Source organism: Castanea sativa, chromosome 1 (assembly GCF_040712315.1).
Source record: "Castanea sativa cultivar Marrone di Chiusa Pesio chromosome 1, ASM4071231v1".
In the NCBI taxonomy this organism is placed as follows: Eukaryota; Viridiplantae; Streptophyta; class Magnoliopsida; order Fagales; family Fagaceae; genus Castanea; species Castanea sativa.
Window position 1 is genome coordinate 41,608,919 of NC_134013.1, and position 24,644 is coordinate 41,633,562.

The 24,644-nt window shown below is 35.2% G+C and overlaps 1 protein-coding gene across 4 annotated transcripts; it reads right to left on the bottom strand.

Annotated features, from left to right (window-relative positions):
• Positions 1-1,148: 1,148 nt before the first annotated feature.
• Positions 1,149-18,671, bottom strand: LOC142617146 (putative plastidic glucose transporter 2). Of its 4 annotated transcripts, none has more exons than XM_075789880.1 (14): positions 18,420-18,670; positions 16,355-16,549; positions 15,479-15,590; positions 15,280-15,347; positions 15,047-15,179; positions 11,655-11,754; positions 11,441-11,553; positions 11,271-11,364; positions 10,427-10,580; positions 10,120-10,263; positions 9,949-10,022; positions 4,529-4,617; positions 2,001-2,115; positions 1,149-1,680 (listed from the first exon to the last, which is right to left on the bottom strand). In XM_075789880.1, exons 2-14 carry the CDS (start codon positions 16,443-16,445, stop codon positions 1,498-1,500), a joined length of 1,470 nt encoding a protein of 489 aa, XP_075645995.1. In that variant the 5' UTR covers positions 16,446-16,549; positions 18,420-18,670; the 3' UTR covers positions 1,149-1,497. The 4 variants fall into 4 exon arrangements, with proteins under 4 accessions (XP_075645995.1, XP_075645986.1, XP_075645978.1 ...); XM_075789871.1 differs by having other exon boundaries at positions 16,355-16,478; positions 18,412-18,670; XM_075789863.1 differs by having other exon boundaries at positions 16,355-16,478; positions 18,420-18,669.
• Positions 18,672-24,644: the final 5,973 nt, after the last annotated feature.

A 24,644-nucleotide genomic window follows, 5' to 3' on the forward strand; every position in this document is an offset into this window, starting at 1 on the left:
GTGGGTTTCGAGCTAGGTTTTTGCTAGTTGTTCTCAACCTGTTGGTTTCGATCTGGCCACTCATATTTCTGCTCTTTTTCTAGTTTTTCTTATATGGGTTTTGCTCATATTTTTGCTCTTTTTTTTTTTCTAGTTTTTCTGCTCATTCGTTTTTTTTCTTCTTCACTGGTTTTTTATGGGTTTTAGTCACAATGGTGGTGTTGCAGCTGTGCAGTGGTTTACATGGCTTTGATAGTGGTTGTGATTGTGTGTTTGACTGTTGAATAATATATTATTTTATTGTGTTGTTTATAGTATTTTATTGTGTTGAAAGCTAAAATAAAACTACCGATATTGGGTGTTTTGTAAAGTGAGAAAGTAAAATAGATAAAGTAGCTTTTGGTGGAGACATAAATTTTGGTGGAGGCAAATAGCTAAAATTATGTCTCCACCAATGAAGATGGTGGCAGGGAAATGGGTGACATTGGTAAGACTCGTGATGTAGCATGAGAACACTCCCAGTAAAGATTGTCAGAGGTAAAGTTTTTAGTGCATGTGAGGCTCACTCTTATAGGAAATAGAGGTAATAACACAGGATCATTTCTGGGGAGAGGCAGTTGCAATGATACTCCAATGTGCAATTGCCCAAAGAAAAAGAAACAGAATAAACTCCGAATAGATAATAATCAGCGGTCTTGGCCAATTTCCAGCTAGCCACAAAGATCCAATCCTTCAACAATTTTTAAAACTACCTCAGTTAAATAGCAAACTGCAGCCGGCCAATTTTCCCTCTCACTTAACAATCTATACTCCTCGAGGGTGTATATATATTATTTTTATGATGACAAATCGTAATTGTTCAGGTACAAAGGTGGTTTTGAAATTGAAAGGATGATGTACTATAAGAAAATTTTTTAGGGCATGACAATGTTTAGTAGAATCAGTACATTTCCACCGGGAATGGCAGTTAGATAAACGGCAGCACAGTCACGCAGTGACCATCTGCATAAGGGGACCACAACTTACACATGTAGATGTAGCTTCTCTCCTTCCCTAGGAAAAGGATTTGAAGCCATCTCCAGGAACTTCTGTAACTCTAAACAGCCTCGTGGATTTGATCCCAATAAATAAACCACCATGGGTCGATTTAATTAAACATCATGAAAAGGTGACGGCGAATTTGATCATATATATAAATTATATTTTCAAAGTACATTGATGTGTTTGAAGGGGATAACATAATTCTAAGACAAATCCAGTTCTAAAAAGTTTCCATGGCAGGCAATTCTAACTAAGCAGACACTTTATGGATATTTGCTATCTAACAGAAACTTCACATAAAGAACATATGACGATCAACAAAATCTGACCTCAAAGTATCCATTGGCTAAACATACATCATCTCTCTTAAGTACAAACTCCCTCGTAAGGTATTGCCACAACTTTGGTCGAAACTTGAAACTGCAACTTCACTTAACCAAATGAATTCCTTTTGTGAACAATTCACCCAAGTACATACTATTCTTGCGGAAGAAGTGCTATCTCAATTTCTTGAAGGGATTTCCCTTTGGTTTCCACCACATTTCTTTTTACAAACACCACGGCTATTAAACAAAAAGTACCAAATATTGAGTACAAGAGCTGTGGCCCAAGTTGCTCCAGCAAACGCAAGAACAGCAACCCCACAAAGAAATTGATCACCTGAAAAAGCCAGTTTAACCAATTAAGCAAAGGAAATTAGGAGATGATGGAAGTCCACTTCAATCTGAATTACCATTGAATTAAAAACTAATTCACATAATTTCAAATTGCCAAGATATAGCATCTACAAGCATTAACTTAGTTGACTGGTAACCATAGATCCACTCAAATTCACCAAATTATATTCCCCCCAACTCATGCATAAGGATTTGAACATAGGAGCTCCTGTACAAGGGGAATGCCATTCTTCTGCTTGATCCAGACGCCAGCAAGAGCAGACATAAAAGTTTTTTTTTTAAAAAGAAGCAGAAGAGAATTACCCAATGAACTGACATACAGAATGCCATAGCTTTTGCCCTAATTCGACTGGGGAAAATTTCAGGTAGAAGGAGACCGGGAACTGGACCCGCTCCCAGAGCAAACGTAAAGACAAACCTGTACAAAGAAATCAATTGTTAGTCCTTGAGCCTTGAATTTCTCCCATGGCTTGAATTTCAAACAACTGTGATGCGTACTTATCCCTAGATAGCTGTCAGACAATCCCAGGTAGTTAATTAAAACTAGAAAAGTTTTATTTATTCATTCATTATTTTCAAAGATATTCAACTCATTTATCAGATCAATTTCTAATACCTTCTCAACACTATTAAGCCTGAAATCTCTCTCAATCAATCTTTGTAGTGGGGAGGAATTGTTTTCCTGATCCAAAGAGTCCCAGTTGCCATAGTCAGAGATATATATGTAGTTCCAGATGATCCAGATAGGGCTGCTTATATTGCCCATTGGCGTCACTCAAAGTCAGAAACCCAGATAGAGTCCAATTGACCACTAAGGTTCCCAACCATGGCCGGAATTATTTTAGGTGGAGTTACCTATTGTTATTTTTTATATTAGCATGTTATTTTACAATAGTATAAGGGAATTCTTGTAATCGTGCCATAAACCCTAATATTAAGGTGAGGGACTGATTAACAAAGCCCTAGACCTTTTTCTCAAATCTCTATCTTTCCATTCTTCTTTTCTCCTTTTCTCTTTTAACCCTAATATCTCATATTTTACAACTCAACTTGGAATCAAAGTGTACCAATCCACCCTAGAACGTGTTTGAACAATCTGAAGATTGCTATTAGAACCAAGGTGTGCTGACTTCAACATCCATATGCTGAGATCGTCACTGCTGTCCATTTATTATGTCTTGTAGTTTCCAGAAGCTTATTTGCTAAATATGAGACTAAAGACACAGTTTTTAATAGCTTTTATACTAAGAGGGCGTTTGGATAGCCCGTCCGCGTCCAAGTTTTGCGTTTCGGCGTTCAGTTTTTCAATTTTTTTTTTTTTTTTTCAAGTCGTAGTTGTTGACTAATTCTTCATGAACAGTGCATCCGTGCACTGTTCATGGACCCACAAATTTCACTTTTCAGCAACTTTTTCATTAAAAATGGGTCCCACGGCACTATTCACACATTTAAAAATTATTTTGCTACAGTGTTTTCAGTTTTCAGTTTTCAGCAATAAGTTCTATCCAAACGGACCCTAAATGTGTGACAAAAAAATAAAAGTTAGCTTATTTATAATATAAAAAAAAATTAAAAAGAAAATTAAAAAAAAAAAAGCTGAGACAAAAAGCAAAAAGATAACAAACAGATGATGTCAACACCGACATGGTCACCAGATTCTGGCAACCACATGATCTGAGTCACCGACCTCCCCTGTAATTATAGTGACTTTTACAGAATTTTTTGGAACCATCTTTATGGGTTCAATCTCTAAACTTGGGTATTGATATTCCTACACCTATGCAGATATATTATGACTATCGAGCTACTATCTATATAGTTAACAATCCCAAGTTCCATATAAGTACCGAACTTATCAAGGTTACTGTCACTTCATTCGGATTTATTGGTGAGGAAATAGATTGTCACTCCCTTTGTTCGCTCAAATGATCAGGTGGTGATATTTGGGAAAAATTGCAAACTAACACCAATTCCTAAACAATTTCGTTGGAAACGATATTTAGGAAACTAACATCTCGATTGTGTAAGGCTCGATTTTGGTGTGCTAAATCGAGTATAAACAACTCGATTTCATGTGGAACTCGAGTCTTAAAGACTCAATTTCTCCAAGCTACCGATTCTTTGTTCTTCTTCAATAAAACCGAAGAGTTCTTCTTCGATAAACAAGACACCAACCCAGAAATCAAGCAGAGAGAAAACCCAGAAATCAAGCCCGTTCTTCTTTGATAAACACCGAAGAGTTCTTCTTCGATAATCACCAAAGACACCAACCCAGAAATCAAGCAGAGAGAAAACCCAAAAGTCAAGCTATCGTAGGGTTCTTTGTTCTTCTTCAGTCCATCAGATGAAGTTCTTCTTCTTCATTCTTCTTCTTCTTCACTCCTCCTTCTTCACTTAGTCAGATTTTCTTCTTTTTGCAATACTGAACTTGAGCTCTAAAGGCTCGATTTAGCACACCAAAATCAACTCTTAAACGCTCCAGATGTTAGTTTCCTAAATAGTTTGAAAATGATGCTAACTAATGAAATTGTTTGAGGACTGGTGTTAGTTTGCAATTTTCCCCGTGATATTCTCATGAAACTGTTTGTTCGTGCCTCCTTTCAATGATTGTCTTTCAAGTTAGGCAAATTTGATATGATGCTCTGAGTTGAGGATGAGTGTTAGAGTTACTTGTTATTTTTATATTAGCGCAGCACATCTACAAGTACAAGAATTAAAGTAGCCCATAGCAATGAGTCACATTTTCCATTTGACTAAATTTATAATTTTTTTTAAAAAATGCATCTATCATAAATTCATCTTCAAGATGCATGCGTTAAGAGATTACTCACATCAGCATGCCACCAACAGATAGGTACATAGCTCCAGAGTTTGCTACATAAGAACTTGCTGCAGTGACTTGAAGAACCATAGACATCACCTGGGCGAATATAACACAAAATGTCACAACTGGGCTCCAAGTCCATTAACTTCAAGACATGTCAGAAAGTTATTTTTAGAGTAATGCATTATGCACAATAAATGAATGTCTGATGCAGAGTAAGCGTGTAGAAGCAGAATTTGTAATACACAATTACTACAACTCTTCCACGAAACCTAAGTTCTACAAAAACACTAGGCTAGTAGGCAAAATAATAGAGAAAACCTCTCTAACAAACTTTTATTAATCAAAACATAACAATAATCCACCTCCCTATAAATTATAAGAATAGAATTTCTCCTACTCCTTTTAAAAAAAGAAATAATAAACCTACTACTTAAAAAAGGAGTAGGAGAAATTAAAATCCCAATTCAACTAGGAAAAGGATTTAATTGAACTTGTAAAAGCAAATAAATCCTAATTCCACTAGGAAAGAGAAAATAACATAAAATATTAAAATATTTTCTTCTCCCTTAACCAATTTGTATCATTCTCTCAGGGTTAGGGAAAACTCGTCCTCGAGTCTTTGTGATAATCTTCACAATCAATTGGAACCCCTAATAATCCTCTCCATCCTATTCTTCTGTGCAAGACAAGATGAATCAATATGCTACTTCATATTGCCTCCTCCACAAGGATTACTTAAAATCACTCGCTCATGCCTCTTATTGACCTCTATTAATTCTTCTTCAATAAAATCCTCCCAAGGATTAATAAAGTTTTCTAGTAATCTTTCTAAATTAATATTAACTATACTATGAGGAAATTTTTTTTTTGAGAAGCTCATCAACCCCAATGAAATCATAGTGTTTAATGTGTTCAAGTTCAAGCTTTAGTAGATCGAAACTTCATTCATCAATAGAAAGCTCATCTACTGCTGAACAAACCAACCGTACCGACTTATGATTATAATAATATAAATCAATAACCTCTTGTGCTTTAATGTCGAAAGTCTCATCAACAATGTGAGTTTTGGAAACCTTGTATGTATATGACTTTATTTTTATCAAGCTCAACCCTGTCTCCTTGACTACAATCATCAGGATAGTCATCATAAATTGGTGGAGATTCCCAATTTACTACACAAACTCTTTCAATGTATTCATCCTCTTCTTTGATATCAAGTCATCGTCCTTGATATCGAAATACTCCTCCTCCACATAACGTGGATTTGGATGGAAGTTTTGAGGTCAATTTCCAACGACTAAGGCATCAAGCTGCTTTGATAGCTCATCAAACCACTCCTCCATTCGTTGAAAGAACGCCTCTAATTGTGCATTGTGTGCAACCTCATCGCGTTTATACACGTCATCTATGGCAATAGGCCTTCCTCCACGTGCTCCTTTTTGTGCCGTGGTAGGAACCTAGCCTTGCTCAAATACCAATTGATGTAGCGTAGGCATGTAGAAGCAAAATTTATAATACACAATTAATACAAATCTTCCAAAAAACCTAAGTTCTACAAAAACACTAGGATAGTAAGCAAAATAATAGAAAAAACCTCTCTAACAAACTTTTATTATTATTATTATTTTTTTATAAATAACAAAATTTCATTAAACAAAAGACCCAGGTACACCGGGAGTGTACATGGATAGGAGTACATCAAGTTCATAAATTACAATGATCAAGCATAACAAAGAGATTAGAACAAGAAAAAGAAGTAAAAACAGCACTCCAATCTAACAAAGAGTGGAGGAGGAGAGATTTAATCTTTGAGAATCGACCATTCCTTTCCCTCAAAGCATCTAGTATTCATTTCTAAGTTGCATGGACTCGGGTCTGGGTACAAGGGTACGACATTTCTTGAAAACTGAGGGTACGACATGTTTGGGGTACGACTATTTATTAATTACTTAATATTTATTTTTATGTATAATTTAAATATTTGTAGGCATAATTTATGTTTATTTTAGGTTTAAAAATTATGTAACAAAAAAAATGCTTGAAAACATATCTAAAATTAATTATTTATGTGATGTCAAGGAGGTTTGGAGTAATTTTGTAAATTTTTATGTGCTCATGGGGTTTTTTATTATTATTATTATTATTATTATTATTATTATTATTATTATTATTATAATTAGTTAGGAAATTCTGATTTTGGGTTTGCTCTCTTTCTTGCCGAAGGCCATGGCAGAAAGCTCTGTGCTCTGCCCTCATCGATATTCGCCACCACCACCGTAGGCGGTGGTTCTCTATTGCTTTCCTTCTCTCAATCTCACCCTCTCTCTCTTGATCGATTCAAATTTTAAAGCTTACCAGTAGAACTTTGGCAAGGGCGGAATGGCTTTGTTGGTTGCCGATATACAACGACCTATAGCGGAATGGCTTCACAAAGGGGAGAACTCAAAGAACAGACAAGAGTGGCTGAATATCTTATTCTTTTTTCCATTTTCCATGTCCGAGATGAACCCAGTGTGTTGTGACCGTGTTTGGGCCGCACACGGAATAAAAAAAAATATTTTTATCTCTCTGGGGTACGCGATGGGTTCGTTTTCTAGGATGTCTTACTAGTACCCGTGTCCAACAAGGGTACTTGGCCAATTTTGGCATGTCCATGCAGCATAGTTCCTTTCTTGCCAAAGACACCATAAAACACAATGTGGGACAGCCCTCCACAAATCTATGTTGTGATGTCTACCAAACGGGCCTTGCCAATCTGCAAATAAATCCGCAACACTTTGAGGCATAACCTAGATCACTCCAAAAAGGACCCACACCATAGACCATAGTTCGAAAGCAATGGGTCAATGGAGGAGAAAATGGTTTACCGATGCCCCGCTTCCTTTACACATATAACACCAAACCTGGACAGGGACACCCTTATTCCATAATCTATCAAGAGTCAAAATCTTACCTAAAGTGGCAATCCAAGAAAAGAAAGCAACTCTAGGAGGGATCTTAGAGCGCCACACAGGTCTCCAAGGAAAAAGAGAGTCAGTCGTCAAGAAGAGGGATAAGTAGTACTCACTAACCTTAAAGCCTTTTTCTTTTAGAAGGGGGAAATTTTCTAAGGGACAATCGGCCATTTCATTTTGAGAACATGTGGCTAAAGGCAGATGATTTTGTGGACAAAGTGAGAACCTGGTAGGAATCCTATCTTTTTCAATGCTCCCCTAGCTTTCAAATTGCCAGCAAATTAAAAGCTTTGAAGTTAGATTTGGAGAAATGGAACGAGTAAGAATTTGGGAATGTAGAGAATAGGTTGCGCAAGCTATGGAAAGACCTTAATGATTTAGAGTTGATTGCTAATAGCCAACCTCTAACCAATGAGGAGATATTGGAGAAGGATTAACTTCGCACTGAGCTTGAAAAGGTAATCCTTATGGAGGAAATTTGCTAGAGACAGAAATCTAGGGCACTTTGGATTTGAGAGGAAGATAGAAATACTAAGTTCTTCCATAAAACAGCAAATTCTCATAGAAGATTTAATACCATCGACAATCTAGAGGTGGGTGGTGAGCTAACATCGAATCTGAGTTCCATAGCTACTTGCATATCCCTCTTCCACAAATAGTTATACTCTGAGACTGAAGGTCAAAGATCTGTCCTTGATGAAGTGAAATTTTCTAGGATTTCTGGGGAGGAAGCTGCTTGGTTGGACAGACCCTTTGAAGAAGAGGAAGTTTATGGTCTCATCAAAGATTGCAATGGGTGGACAAATCTCCAGCACCCGATGGTTTCTCAATGGCCTTCTTTCAGTCTTGTTGGGTTTTTTTAAAGCAAGAAATTATGGAGCTTCTTGGCAATTTCCATTCCCAAGCTGTTTTTGAGAAAAGCCTTAATGCCACTTTCCTTGCTCTTATTCCAAAGACGGTTGATGCTGTCAATGTGAGGGACATTAGAACTATTAGTCTTGTGGGTGGGATTATTTCTGAGACCCAAAATGCCTTTGTGTTGGACAGACAAATCTTAGATTCTGTTTTAAATGATAATGAATGCTTAGATAGTAGACTCAAGGCAGGAGTTCCAAGTGTTTTATGTAAATTGGATGTGGAGAAAGCATTTGATCATGGCAGTTGGTACTTTCTTTTGTATATGTTGCAGCGATGTGGGTTCTCTGAGCAGTGGAGAAAGTGGATTATGTTCTACATTTCCACAGTGAAATTTTCCATTCTGATCAATGGTAGCCCTAAAGATTTCTTTGGTTGTTCCAAGGGACTATGTTAAGGAGACCCACTCTCCATGCTTTTATTTGCAATTGTCATGGAAGCTTTAAGACGCTTATTGGATGAAGTTGTTTTGGCTAATCACATCTCAAGATTCACTATTGACTCCAGAACTCAGCTCCCTAACGGTGTCTCACTTTCTTTATGCGGATGATACTTAATTTTCTGTGATGCTTTACCTAGTCAGATAGGTAAATTGAGAGAGATCTTATCTTCCTTTGAGGTTGTGTCAGGTTTGCATATTAATCTGGCTAAATCTGAATTGGTTCTAGTTGGAAAGGTGTTAAATATGGGAGAGCTTGTAGGCCTTTTAGGGTGTAGGCAGTCTTCGCTGCCAATGACTTATTTAGGGCTTCCGTTAGGAGCTAAATTTAAGGATAGGGCAATTTGGAACCCTATGCTCAAGCAGGATTTTTTATGGGGTAGTTTGATGAGTCCCCTAAATTCAGTTTGGTTAAGTGGGCTCAGGTTTGTAGCCCTCTGAAGTTTGGTGGGTTGGGTTTGTTATATTTCTCTTCCTTTCTCTAACAAACTTTTATTAATCAACACATAACTATAATCCACCTCCCTATAAAGAGTATTTAGAGGAATAGAATTTCTCCTACTACTTTTACGAAAATAAATAATAAACCTACTTCTACTTGAAAATGGAAAAACATTTTAACTAGGAAAAGAAAAACAATTAAAATCCTAATTCAACTAGGAAAAGGATTTAATTGAACTGGTAAAAGCAGATATATCTTTATTCCACTAGGAAAGAGAAAACAACATAAAATATTAAAATAGTTTCTTCTCCCTTAACCAATCTGCATCATTAAAGGATTTTAATTGAACATGTAAAAGCAAATAAATCCTAATTCCACCAGGAAAGAGAAAACAACATAAAATACTAAAATATTTTCTTCTCCCTTAACCAATCTGCATCAATGTCTATTACCATCCCATTATTGGTATATTAAAATAACCAATTCCTCAATTCTGAAGGATTATACTAGTCCATTTTCAATACAATAACATCACTCTCCTTTTGCTTTGAACATAGAATCAATATTTAAGAGCTCCTTTTCCAGCATCCCAAATAGATGAAGTGCAGATTTAGTTTTATAATCACAATACTTTGACCATAGGAGGAGGAAAGTAATTTGGAAGTACAATTTACCATGCCCGAAAAGCTCCATAGAAGGAGTGCCTTTCTTCCTAGTTTATCCATCAAAACCATCGCAATAATTGATCCTGCAAGAAAAGAAAAAATAATAATAAAAAATGGTGCTGTCAAGAGACAGAATGCATAATCCTAGATACAGAAGGGGATACCATGAACTGAAGCTACCTGTTAAATTTGCAATTCCTATGAAGACATTCGCAAGGTTGGACGGCACTCCAGCACTTTTAAAAACAGTTGAAGAGAAATAAAACACAGCATTTATACCAGATAGCTGTTGTAAAGCAAATAGGGTTGACCCAATAAAAACAACTGCAAAAGGAATGCGTGAATAACAAAGAACTTTTGGAAAGCCCAAAAACAATATAAGACAAAGAAGAACAAGCAATGGCAATGGTAACTGTGGACACAGGAGAAAAAGGGAGTGATTATACTCGGAAATTCATAAGAATTATACCAGATTTATGATATTTACCTCTAAAATGGCGACCATAAAACAGCTCAGATAGCTTCACAGTATCGGTGTCATCTCCCTTGTCTGACTTGGATAATTCTGCCAAAGCAACTTTGACATGTGATCCTCCTAGGAGCTTCTCAAATTCAGCTTCAGCTTCCTCAGTTCTTCCTCTCTATATCACACCATTGAGAAACTTTTTAGTGTTTGTCTTCAAGATAAGCACTTACATTAAACACACGTAATTGGAAAATTATCTCATGTTATGGGTAGAAGAGCTACTTGGCCAAACTTGCACAGAGGAGAGGAACTGTTTCTATGGAGAGGAGCCTATACCCATCCCTCCCCCCCTCCCCACCCCACCCCCCCCACCCCCACCCCCACCCCCACCCCCAAAAAAAAAGGAAAAGATGGAAAGTACTGCAACTTCTTTGGAAGCCAATACAGAAAACGGAACTGCACCTTTCTGTGCAGGTCTTTGTGCTGAGAGAGAGAGAGAGAGAATCATGATTTTGTCCACAAATAATTGAAGAAAGGGTAAAATTTCTATTCAAATTATAAAAATATGCTTTAAGATATAAAGAGAGCACAAGAGATCAACAGAATCTAGAATATGTCAAATGGAAAATAATTATACAAAATTAAAAAAATAATAATAATAATAATGGCATATTACAGCTCTAAAACATAAAGCCTTTTACCTCATCTTGTAAAAAATTATAAATATGATTTATATAGAATTTAGTAAGGACTTTATTCATTCTGAGTAACAGAAAGCAATTACAGTATAGAGATTTATAAACAAAATAATAATAATGACAATGATAATCATCTCAAGGCAAATTAAAAAAATATGAAAGCAAACCTTGTATAGCCAATGGGGACTCTCTGCACAAAACACCATGGCAACAGCGAGTACTGCAGCTGGAATTGTAGATACCCAGAAACAGATACGCCACCTGAGTATAAAATAAGTATATCAAACAGTCGAACATGAAATACAGATACTGAGAAATCTAATAGGAATGTCTTTACCAGCCAGCAGTTTCTTTGACAGGGATCCCAATAAACAGAGCCCCCATAAGTCCAAGACATGTTGCAATTTGAATAAAGCTTCCATAAGTACCCCTCACAAATGCCGGAGAAATCTGCACACATAGATGTGACAAGATCATATATGATGCACTCCCTTTCATCAACAACCAAGAAAAATTTAAGCTGGAATCAATGCGACACAAATGTAACCAACCTCTGTTACATAGAGAGAAGCAACAGGGGGACCCAAGCCCATTCCAATCCCAACAAATAACCGTCCCAAAAGCATACCAGCAAGACTTTTGCTTGTTGCACTGAAATGCAGGCAATTAATTATCATCCAATCTATAACTGAAAATTATGCGATGTAAAATACTCTATCAGGAAAGCATCTATAATATATGTTAGAGTTAGTTCTAGTTGTTGTTATTTAAGCATATTAATAGGGCTATTTTTTTAATCATGTTATGAAACCGTAATACAGATGTATTCTAAGGTATGGGCTTGATCAAGTTAATGCCCTCAACATTTTTTTTCTATTCACTGTCTCTATATTCTTTCTTCCTCATTATTCTCACTTAACCCGAAATATTCGTGTTTTACAACTTAACTATATACATTTTTTTTTAGGAACAACTATATACATTATTATATGCAAACTTTGAATAGGTGAAAATATAGCGTTATTATCTGCCAAACAAAAGTGTGCTCTGAGGGAACATACTAAATCTCAGTGTTGCAGATGGGACTATCAATGTAAATATATTTCTAAACCTATCACTGATGCAGGACAGAATGGTTTGGAAAATAAGAGAGAACAGGAGAAGTCCTAAGCTTCAACACCTAGAATATGCCTGAAACTTAGGCTTCACTACCTAAGGGTGCTTGGAATCATCACCAAGCATGAAAAATATTCTCTAATCATAAAGTTTTAATTCACATTGTAATGTCTCAAACTATTCCTGGAGCCTCCTTTTAATAGGCTTCAGGGATTATATACAATTACATTTCATAAAATCCTCAACAAAATTGGAGACCAAATTCAAAAAGAAAACAAGTGCAAAAATCAAAAACGAAATCTGAAAAATAGATTCTGAAATAAAATTAATTGTTCTTCTTGCATCATTCTCCTATGGTTGGGAAAAACTCAACCTTGAGTTTTGAAATGTTATAGGATAAGAATTTTTGTGCTTGACACTTGCACAATCCTAGAAGCACTTATGGCTATTCTAAAAACAATTCAAATTGTTATAGGATAAGAATTTTTGTGCTTGACACTTGCACAATCCTAGAAGAACTTCTGGCTATTCTAAAAACAATTTAGATTTCTGTTCCACCACATTAATGGGCCTGGAATAATAAAATCAATGGGCGGAGTAAATTATACAGTCTTCTCTAGCTCTGTAGAAAGCACCATCATATCAATCCTTACCACTGATCAGTATTGTAGGCATCAAACTTAATTTTCACATCATGTGCATCTATAAATTTTCACCTCATCAAATTGTGACTCTCCAATAAATTGAATTGGGTATACTACATATGGTTTAGGCTACATTAAGTGCACACCTGTTGGTACTTGTATTTCTTTTTCAGCACAAAGTTTTGGTGCGTCAACATTATTGAGAAGCTTCACCCTCAAGATTATTGGGTGGTTTTTGGGTGGAACCCATTATTTTTTCTAGTCAGGCATTATTCCTAGCAATTTGTTGGGTTAGGTCTTGGATGGCTTTCATTATGGCTCCCAATTATATTGGGGGCTTTCATTATGGCTTCCAATTATACTGGGGGTTGAGCACTCATATCATCTTCTTCAAATTGTGCCTCATAGCCAGTAGCGAGTCTATGCCACTGACTCAGATTGTTTCTTTAATCTAAAAAGTCACCTAGCTAGGATTTGGATAAATATCTCTTTTGATCAGACCTTAACAGATTTTCTCTCAAGACTTTTCATTTCCTTTCTTCCCAATTGGTTATGGTGGGTTTTGTCCCGTCTAAGGAAAAGGTTTTCAATATTGTACCAAGAGTCCGCCTATCAGTTTTATCTTGGAAAACCTAACCTTCTTGGCATCTGACAAACCAATATGATCAAAGAATTAATCCATCTCACCTGACCAATTGATGAGGGTCCATGGGTCTAGACAACCATCAAATGTAGGTGCTTCTAATACAAACATGGTTCACTAGAATAAAGTTTCAACAAATAATTGTAACAAAAATATGGGTCAGGCTAGGTATGACCAGGGCAGATAAGGCTCACAAGTTGGACTTTATTGGAAAGTAGACCAGCTGGTTGCTGCAGTGCGGTTTTATGAGCCCACATAACCTAAGCTCAATGGCCTTAGATGATTTAACAGTTGGGTAAGCTAAGTGACACAACCAAGTGACTTTCTGACTTCTGTCCCCATTTCAAAAATAATAATAATAATTGGGCACCGCATTACAAATCAATAAGAAAACAGAAGTTACAAAAACTTCTCAACACAGAAAGAAAGAGTCAAGAAGAGGGATTCTCAGCAAAGAGGAGAGGCATGATGCCAGTGGTGGCAAGCTGTGGCCTGTGGGTCTTCAGCACGGTGGCAAAGGCACACAGGGTGCTAATGCTGCTCAAGCCAGCGGCAATTTAGGCTACACCGATGGTGTCAAGCTCAGCTTGACTCGGGCTAGGTTCTTACAGGTTGCATTTGCAATGTGGAGCTCCAGGTCAGGTGGGTGACACAACGTGGGTTGTTATTTTGGGTAAAATGATGTGGTTTGTGGTTTGTGAATTTGATGAGTGTTTCACCAAGTTGGAATTTTTGTTCCCTGGTTTGAAATGGTTGCAAGGGATCAGAAATCGGACACACTTTGATACCAAGTTTATGCAGAATAGTTTGAAAAATAGAAACAACCAAAAATAAGAGAGAAAAAGACAAATCCTAAGCTTCACCACCTAAAATTTTCCTTAAGACTGTAGGCTTCACCACCTTGGAATCAATACCAAGCAAGAGAAACATTCTCAAATCATAAATGTCAATTCGTTTTGCAATATCTCAAACTATTCTTGGATCCTCTTTTTAATAGGCTTCATGGACTACATTAAGCCACAATTACATCCCATAAAATCCTCATCATTAAAGACCAAATTCAAATTTCAAATTCAAAAAAAAAAAGTTCAAAATTCAAAAATGAACTCTTGAAAAATAATAAATTCTGAAACAAAATCTAATGTGCTTCTTGCACCAATCTGCAATAATTCTCCATATTGAAGTAATTTTTTTATTAGTGAGTTACACACAACCAGTCTCACCCTCCACCTTAAGCTTATCGGGGAAGTAGATGCCATTTGAGAGCACATTGGCTATGGAAAGTAAATTAGTAATCTTGCTGTCATTGAACATATTTTATTTGTACAACAGGTGTGTCAACAGTATGCCCCTTTATTTTAGAAAATAACTTTACCCTTACAATATCAGAAAATACCAGGAATCTGAGACAACTATTAGTCTATTATAAACTAAAGTTAGATCTAAATGAAGAGTATATCAAATAAAAGAGACCAAACCAATTGCAACACAAAGACCCAGTAAGCACTCAAGTGCAATGATATTTATGGTGCAAGCATACCTAATAGAAGCACCAACAATCATAGGCAAAGCACACAACTGAAAAGCTCTACGTCGACCAACTCCATCAGCAATCCAACCACTGAGTAGTGCTCCAACAAGGGCACCACCCAGACATGTACTCACAACCAGACCTTCATTAAAATAAATGACAACCTTTTAGATAAGGGAGCTAGATGCAGAAATCAGACATCACATTAGAGCAATTAAGGAAAAAGATCAACTCAATGTCACCTTCTGCCAAAGTATTCCCACTGAAACCAAGATCTACAGAAATGCTTTCAAGTGGTTCATTAACTACTCTGAATAGATCAGGTACCAAACAAAAAAGGGAAAAGTAGAAATTTCAGTTAGTTGCTTCACACGTGAATAACAACACTCAGAAAGAGAAAAGAAAAGGAAGAAAAGACTGAGTTCAAGAAAGAGCATCAACCCTGTATGGTAGCCAAATAAGAAAGAAGATATGGTTGCAACTAGTACATGAGGGAAAGAAAGCCTCCATGAAGGGCTTGAATTTTCCAGAGACATTACGTTCTGTAGGAGATCTACAAGACATACAGGAGCAAATATATTTATTCAAATATTTAATATTTATTTGAAATTCTATTTTATATTCATATTAACTACATTATGAGATCACCCCAAGGGATGCCTTTGGCATCCAGGCAGACTTAGAGCATGCAGGGCCTTGAATCCAAATACATTACCCACAATGGAAGTAAACATGTGACCAATACCAGGTATATAAACAGGGATTTCAAATGATCTCATATCATATAACATACAATTAATTATAATAAACTATTTATAAGCATTATGTATAATGAAACACGCTGAAAAAAAATTAAACCCAATTATCAATCTGCTTGGTAATGTTCATACAAATTGAAGTGTGTACTAAACTAGACCATAAACTCAATGAACTCTTAATAGTTTCCAAGATAGGAGAAATGTCTCCTCAAACAACTTCTATATCACCTTTGCAATCTTCTCTTTCATCTTACTTTATCAACTGCATGTACTCATCTAGTGATACAAAAAAAAGAGCAAGAGTGATTCACAATAAAGGAAATTTAGCCTCAAACCCCACAGTCCAAAAGTTGCTACAACAAGTGTGTTTAATATGATGACACAAGATCCATTCCATTGGGAAAGAAGCAATGCTTCACAGCACAAGATCCAAGCTGTAGGGTGTTCAGTACATTAACCCCACAACCAAATTCAAGCAAAATTATAGGTAGCATACAACATAACTAGAACTCAAATTATTATTTACCAAACAGAGTTTAAAATTATTAAGGTGAGTCACCTGAGTTTTCTTCCAAGTCAACTGTATTTGTACAATCTCTTGATGGTAAGCGCTTGTACATTGAGGAAGCTTCACGTTGATGTCCCCACATGCCAGACTTCGACTAGTCTTTTCCCGCGATTTTCTAATTTGAATAATTTTGCACAGCAATTCTATTATGTTTCATCCATTGCAAACCAAACCAAATTTGTATTTCTGCAACACTAGGAATTTATTATAGGGGTCTCTTATTGTCATTATCACAAGGTAACAAATTTTCCACTTATCTACATAGGCCTTCTTAGCAACCAAACAATAATGCTCCACTTAAGTGCAAGCAAAATATAGGCTAAAGAAAGAAATCAAAAAACTTATCATTAACCATCAATACACAACATTGATTTGATATATAAATATATATATATATATAGAGAGAGAGAGAGAGAGAGAGAGAGACTATTGACATACATTCATAAGGTCAAGAGTCTTTAATCTTAACTGACACCTCTTAATGTTTCCAACGAAGACATACCCCCTCTCTCCCAACCATGAAATTATATATTAAAAAAAAAGGTAGATGTCACATCATGATTTTTTTGTTGTATAGTAAATCTATGGACTATGGGCAAAACAAATTTCACACCCATTTTACAAACTTAGAGCATCCACATCAGTTAGTGCAAAATTTTCATCTATTTTGCAAAAAAAAACCTACTTTTTCTATTTTACACACCCACTTTTACAAAACACCCACATCAGTTTATCTATTCTACACATTTATTCAATAAAATATTCATTTCTTTAACACTCATCTCCCTCCCACACCCAACACAACCCACACACTGTCATTCAACCCAGCCATATGAACTAGAAAAAACAAGCCGATCAAGATCAAAACCCACCAATCGGAACCCACACAACCCAAAGAACAAGCCGATCAACCCAAAGACCCACCGACCCACACCCACAATCAACCAAAAAACCAGCAACCAACAGATCGAAGCGAGGCCTGAGCAAGATTGACGCCTCGCAGCACCGCCACCTCCTCGCAACAGCCGCCTCAATGCGCTCCATCCTCGGAGTGAGCACCAATTCTCTGCTGAACTTGATCCAAGATCGTTTGGCTAAACCCACCTCGGAGTCCACCGCTGCCACGGACTTTGCTGAAGGGAAAGGAGGGATCGCCATTGAAGTTGGCGAGTTGTTGAATCAAGAAGAGGAGAGGAGGCAAGTTGAGAGGTAGTGAGGAAGGGGTTTGATTAGGGTTTTTAGGGAGAAAAGGAAGTGCATCAAACAGAGAGGAGAGAGAAAAAATTACTAAAATATTTATACAAGTGCTGCACTAACCGTGCATATATTGCTACACAATTTTATGCCCGCTGATGTGGGCATATTTTTGGCCAAAATGTGTAAAATAAAGGGATTTTTGTATTTTAGAAGACTATGCACCCAGATGTGGATGCTCTTACTGAGATGACAATTATGATTGATGTGCGAAAAAGTGATAGTAGTGGTGCATCACAAATCACAAGTTGCCACCTCAGCAAGTTGTGAAATAGTTGTATGGTTTAATTTTTCTTTGCATGGCATTAACAGCTTTAATCATAAATAAGAAGTACTGAAAAAGGATATACATATCTGAAATGAAATGACCAAAATTTGACTAAAACTCAAGGTTTCAATAAGTAAACTAAACAACAGTTGGAAAGTATGCCTTGCCTGCCATTTGATTCACAAATATTAGGAAGAAACCACAAACACCCTATTTGATCTCCAAGAAAATGTAAACTTAAATTTTTCTTGCCGTCTAAAATGCAGGAAATTAAACCTTACTTTCTTTCCCTCATGTTTCTAAGCAAACAAACAGATGCAGAGGCTAAATTAATTGCTTAATCAATTAATTAATTAATTAAAAATATAATAAAATAGTAATACATCTGAAAAGATACAGAATCTGAGTCAAAGAAAAAAAAATATTTATTTCTCTATTTATATATAAATTACGGTTCCAACCAACGCCAATTTCTAGCAAATGCATGAGATTCGAACCAATTATCCAAAAAAAAAAAGTTGAATACCTACGTACCGATCATCCAATAATTGAGAACGGATCTGGAAATATGAGCCAGTTCCTTAAATCAGTAGAACACGTTTCGGTGAGTCACATCCGAGTCGACTGTGACCAACTCGGAAATGAAAAAAAGAAACGAAAATTCTAGATGAGTATCGGAGAAGATTTTTGGCGGGGAAATGAAGTCTAAGCTATCGTGCGCCAGGTCTTTACGGTGGTTAAAGAGAAAGAGAGTCACAGCGGCCTCTGTTTCCTATTTATGGATGGAGAAGGAAACAGAGAGCTAACCACACCCTTTTTTTCTCTCTCTCGGATACGGATACGGATACGGATACGGATACGGATACGGATACGAGCCAAGAACCAAACAAAAACAGCTGTGTATGTGAGTTAATTTTAGTTAGCAGTGTCAGTCAGTGTGTGACTGTGTGTGTGAGAGAGTGATTAATTAGAATAGTTAACAATAATAATAATAATAATTTTTTTTTGAAAGGAATAATAATAATAATAAGTAGTGGTAATAATTAAACTGACATAAATGTTTGTACGCACTACGTAATGATATCGGGCTGGTGCAGGGGAGGCGGTATATGGTGTACCCGGCATATATGCCGGGTCACTCACACAGGGGCGGGTCCCACACACTGTGGGGCCCGCCCCTGTGTGAGACACCCGGCATATATACCGGGTACAAGATATATTTTTCGGGTGGAGGGAGGGTCTGTCTCCTAGCTTCTCCAAGGGTGGGCATTTTAGTAATTTAATGTGATATTCGATTTCAGTGAGAACACGTGTCCGATATAGAAAAACAAACGTGGAGGACACTGTCTGTCTGTGTGGGACCCATCCCCCAATTAGAAGTTGTGCTAAATTAATTAATTAATTAATTAATGTGGAGGCCCTAACCTAAACCAACCTATGGGATATTAATATTATGGGTAGCAATTAGCAAGGCGAACAACGGAACGAGCACCCAGCGCCACAGCATAATTTATATTTATACTATTATTTATGGAGATTTAGATTCAATTTCAAAAAAAAAAAAAGTTTTAGATTGTTCAATTTTTATGTTTAAAATATCCTTATCATACTCACTTACAAGTTTTTAATTAACGGGAATATATATATATATATATATATATAAATTAAAATTTCTACACTTTAAGACCCACAAACTCACGTATGCTTTACTAGTTTCTATCTCTCATTCTTTTTCAGATTATAGACATTTAGTTTAGGTCTACATCCTCTTTTCTTTTTTCTTAGATTAAAGACATTTGTTGTCAAAGGCTGTTGGAAAAACTGGTTTTGAATCTCATACAAAACACATAGCAAAAGCAACAAATAAGGATCTATTTCATTCATGATTGATAACGTGCATTATGTAAATTTTAGAATTTAAGAACAAGATAGCGTATCTTGGTGTGGAGAAATTCAAAACAAAGATTAGAAACAAAGCGTATCTTGTAGTGTATCTAATACAACCATCTCATTTCTAAATGTATTTTATAGTTGTCGTTCAACAAATTCTGACATATTTCTTCTAGAACAATTCTATGTTTAGCTTTAAGATTATTCACATAGTCATCATCAAGAACTTTGTATTTGTACTTTACAAACATCTTATCTTCTTTATGACTACCAAAATAATCTTTTGCAATTCGTTTTGGATACTCAACATAAACACACATTTTTCTACCTTTTGATTTCAATTTGTTAGACTTCCTTTCTAGCACAAGTGCTGGACATTTCCAAAAGTGAAAGTATCATATACTAGGTTTTCACCCAATCCACAATTTGACAAATGTCCTAGGAACAAACTTTTGAAATCAATTTTAGAAAATGTATAGTAATTATTAGAGTATATCTCCAAAAGAAGTAAGCAAACGGAAATATTAATCATGTACTTTACTATTTCTAAAAGAGTCTTATTCCTACTTTATGTATGCACTGGCTTAAAGAAGTCATTGAAACTATATTCCTTTATAATAAAGGAACCCTAGATCATATTATCCTCTAAATAGAATTCATAGATTGAGAATTTAACAAGATAATGGTTCTAAAAGCTCATCTTTCACCAATCTTGAATACCATTTAGATTAATAAGATCTAGACATAAGTGTCAAACATACAATACCAAAGGACGGAAATTTTCTCTTTAAAAAGTAAAACATGTAAATCTCCATCTAGAAAACAATCATGGACAAAGCTTAGCATTACCAAACCAGAAACACTTTCCTTTAGTTATACTTTTGAGTCTAATTTTCTTTTGGCAACTACTAGGGCAACTAGCTAGCCCAAGTGTTTGGTATTTTTAATTCCTCTTCTTACCACCTTTTCCTTTCGGTCTAGGCTAAGAATTTGAATTAAATCATATTGATCCTAGCCTTAGCTTTTAGGATGTCTTCTGTTGTGTAAAACTCACTCATCAATTTAGATAATATAAAAAAAAAAATTTATTTTCAAAACAATCTGAATTGATCAAATCATTCTAACAAGGACTTGTGGATCACATCCATATGAGATTAACATTTAATCTCTACATCCAAGAATTCCAATTCATTTTAAAAATATAAAATATTCTTATAAATGATATAAAATTGGAACTTCTTAAGCTTTTTTTGGCACTCAATATGACTTATATTAAATATCGTCTAGTAGCACGATATTTCATACCAAACATTTCATTTAGACTTAATACAAAGTCTAAGTCTAGTACTAATTCTTGCATCTCATGTTGTAGCACATTTGAGATAAAAGCCAATGTAACATATTAGCATCTCAATGGAGATTATGATCATATCATAAGCCATCTTCCATCAATGCATCATGCATAAGAAATTATGATAATGCTAAATCGAAACATATATATATATATATATATGTACTTCAGCTCCTTAAAGCACCATGTCCAAAATTATAACTTAGTTAATGTGATCCAATAAAGATAGTAGCTTGAGAACAAAATTATGACAACTTTATTTTGAGACTATGAACATAATTATAGGGACATTATATTTTGCATCCATAACCATATAGTATAAAACCCGAAAAACATATTATACTAGGTGCAACGACAACCCAATCCATGTCTATAATTCCTTGGTAGCAAGTTTATTATAAACACATTAATGGGTTGAGAACTATTCTCATTATTAATGTTATCATGATAACTCTTATCATACACCAATAATATGTCGTATTGCCTTCAGCCTCTAAGTAATAATGACATAGTTCCTTTGGGAGGTTAACATTACACTTAGGCTAGTGTATACCATTATCTAGAATCATGTGTAGCCACATTTCATCTCCCTTTATAATGTTTAAACTTGTAGTACCATGAAACAAAACACCCTCCTTTGGGATCGCGAGGCATATACGCCAAAACGAGGTGCTTATTCACACTACTTTAAATGGGTAAGTTCAATCTTGTAGTACCATGAAGTAAACACCCTCCTTTGGGATCGCGAGGCATATACGCCAAGACAAGGTGCCTACCCACACTACTATGAACCGATAATAGAGGCCGTGAGATCCAACCCTTGTATCTCTCTCTCACTAGAAATTTTAAAACAAGTGGATTGTCTTGAAATCATTGTGATCTAATCACAATTTTAACCCTACACATCAAATGTATTTAATTGTTTAAATTCGATGTGATGTTACTAAGTCATGTCACTTTAGCGTAACGAACATTTGCGCAATCACAAAGAAGTTTAACCTTGTAACCCATGAAGCAAATACCCTCCACATGGAATGCAAGACTCGAAGTCAAGACAAGGTATCTATTCACATTACAATAAACTTAACAAAAGGGTCATTTCAACACTCCCACTCGTTATTTGGGTTTTTCTTAAATAATTGTGATCTCTCACAACTAATAACCTTGCACTTGTTGAAGATTCTAATTTCATTAGAATCACTAACTAAAATGGAAGTCCTAAACTATTTAGGATTCCTTAAACACTAATGAATCAAAAATTAGTAATATAGAACTTTATCCTTAATTTATTAAATAAAAGATTCTAATCTCATTAGAAACTATATACCTTTTAATTAGAATTTTAATCTCATTAAAACCCTCTAATTAAAATAAATTAAGGACTTTTAATCATAAAACAATTTAGGACTAAGAGTTCTATTTAACTAACATCTTTGATCTTATTAGGTCTTTTAGTTAGATAATGATTAATAAATATCCTTAACTTTTAAGGACTATAAAATTAATCACATGGCCTTGCTTTTATTAAAGTTTTAACACTTAGTCAAAAACAAGTGAAAATTCAAAATTCAATACCTTCAATCGGTTGAACCTATTACTCGATTGATCGAAAGACGCAAAACTGAATTTTTCAGAATTTTCAAGTAACTGTTTTTTACATCTTCATTGTTCTTTCATAAAAAACACTTTTAATTTTATCAACGAAGATTCACGGATCAAACATAAAGGTTTTCAAGATTATCATCAAGAACCCTAATAATGCTAGAAAACCCTTGAAAACATAATCCTAATCTCATTAGGAATAAATTTCATTAAACTAGCATTAATATATATAAATATATATAACGTAATAAAAAACCTTTATTACATATACAAATCCATATTATATTATATTTAATATAATATACGGATTAATATAAGTAATATATAATTATTACATTATATATATATATATATATATATATATATATATATATATATATATATATATATATATATATATATACCACAATATACGGATTCTATAAACAAATGGAATCCTTTATATATGCATGCAAGTGGGCTATAATTCATGCAAGGCAATTAAATCCTAGCCATGCATCCAAAACAAGCCATGCAAGCCTTGCAATGACATTCACCAAGCCGTGCAATATATAATCCAAAAGGTGCAATGTCAAAGTGCAATAACTGACTTCAACCGTGGGCCTTGAATCCTTGGTATAGCCAAGCCGTGCAACACTACTCCAAGCCATTAAGAATTTGCCCATAAACCATATATATAATATATGATAACTATTACACCATATATATATTACGGATGCAAAATCCAAGCAGTGCAAAGGAATCCAATGCACACTTGACAGTTACGTTCATGACAATTTATTGAATTATATTTATACACGGATTGATTGAAGCCTTATAATTTCCAAGTGATGCAATCAACATGGTTCACTCATATGGTAGTTTCAAAAACGGTTACTCCAAAAATCAAAAACTACCATAAAGCATGGCAATCCGTACATCAACTATGAATATAACAATCAATGCATCAACGCTCAATTGTATTCATATGATGCAGAAAATTAAAACACAAAGATAACGGTTTTCTTAAATTCTAAAATTCAATCGCACGCTATACAATCATGATATGAAAACCTGGCTCTGATACCAATTGTTGGAAAAACTGGTTTTGAATCTCATACAAAACATATAGCGGAAGCAACAAACAAGGATCTATTTCATTCATGATTGATAACGTGCATTATGTAAATTTCAGAATTTAAGAACAAGATAGCGTACCTTGGTGTGGAGAAATTCAAAACAAAGATTAGAAGCACTTGGGAACACTTTTAATCTTCACTCCAATTCCACTTTACACCCAAGATGTGTGGTCTCTCAATCAGTTTTCAAAGGGAGAATAAAAGTGTGTCTCACTCTCACATACACACCGTTTCTTATTTTTCACTAATAAAAATTCTGTATGTTTCTCCATTTATAACTAACTGATTATCTAATTGGGCTGGCCTATTAGGCCTTTCCAATTGGGCTTTAGTGTATGGCTTAGAGTGGGACCAAAAGGGTCCAATAAGACACTAGCTTCAATAGGTCTTGGGCTTTTCCGTAAACTCTTGACAAGTCCAAAGTTACCATTAATTATATTTAATACCACTATATAAATATAATTGCACTCTAGACCTTATTAATAAATTATATCCCAAGACTTTATTATACATGCAACCCCTTCATTAAAATATTCGTAGTAATACAAAGTCATGAATATAGACTGCCATTTTGAAAATTACTACATCTTAATCCTTGAGTACCCGGTTTAATCTTTTATATTATTCATCATATATTTATGAAATCCAATTTCATAAATATATATTTTAGTAACTTCTTACTAAAGTGGTTGGGCCTAACTCTCTGAATAACTAAACCCATTAAACTTATCTCAAGTGAATATTTTATATCTCCATTAAGAGATTATGAATTCCATCTTGAGAATATATGTTCCATCA

Bases quoted from the DNA above. Each gene is read 5' to 3' on its own strand.
- LOC142617146 (XM_075789880.1), bottom strand. From the start codon at position 16,445: ATGTGGGGACATCAACGTGAAGCTTCCTCAATGTACAAGCGCTTACCA. The intron at 15,348-15,478 runs GTTGATGCTCTT...TGATCTATTCAG, and splicing joins TTATTTGGCTACCATACAGG to AGTAGTTAATGAACCACTTG. The intron at 2,116-4,528 runs GTGAGTAATCTC...TTCTTTGTACAG, and splicing joins TCTGTTGGTGGCATGCTGAT to GTTTGTCTTTACGTTTGCTC.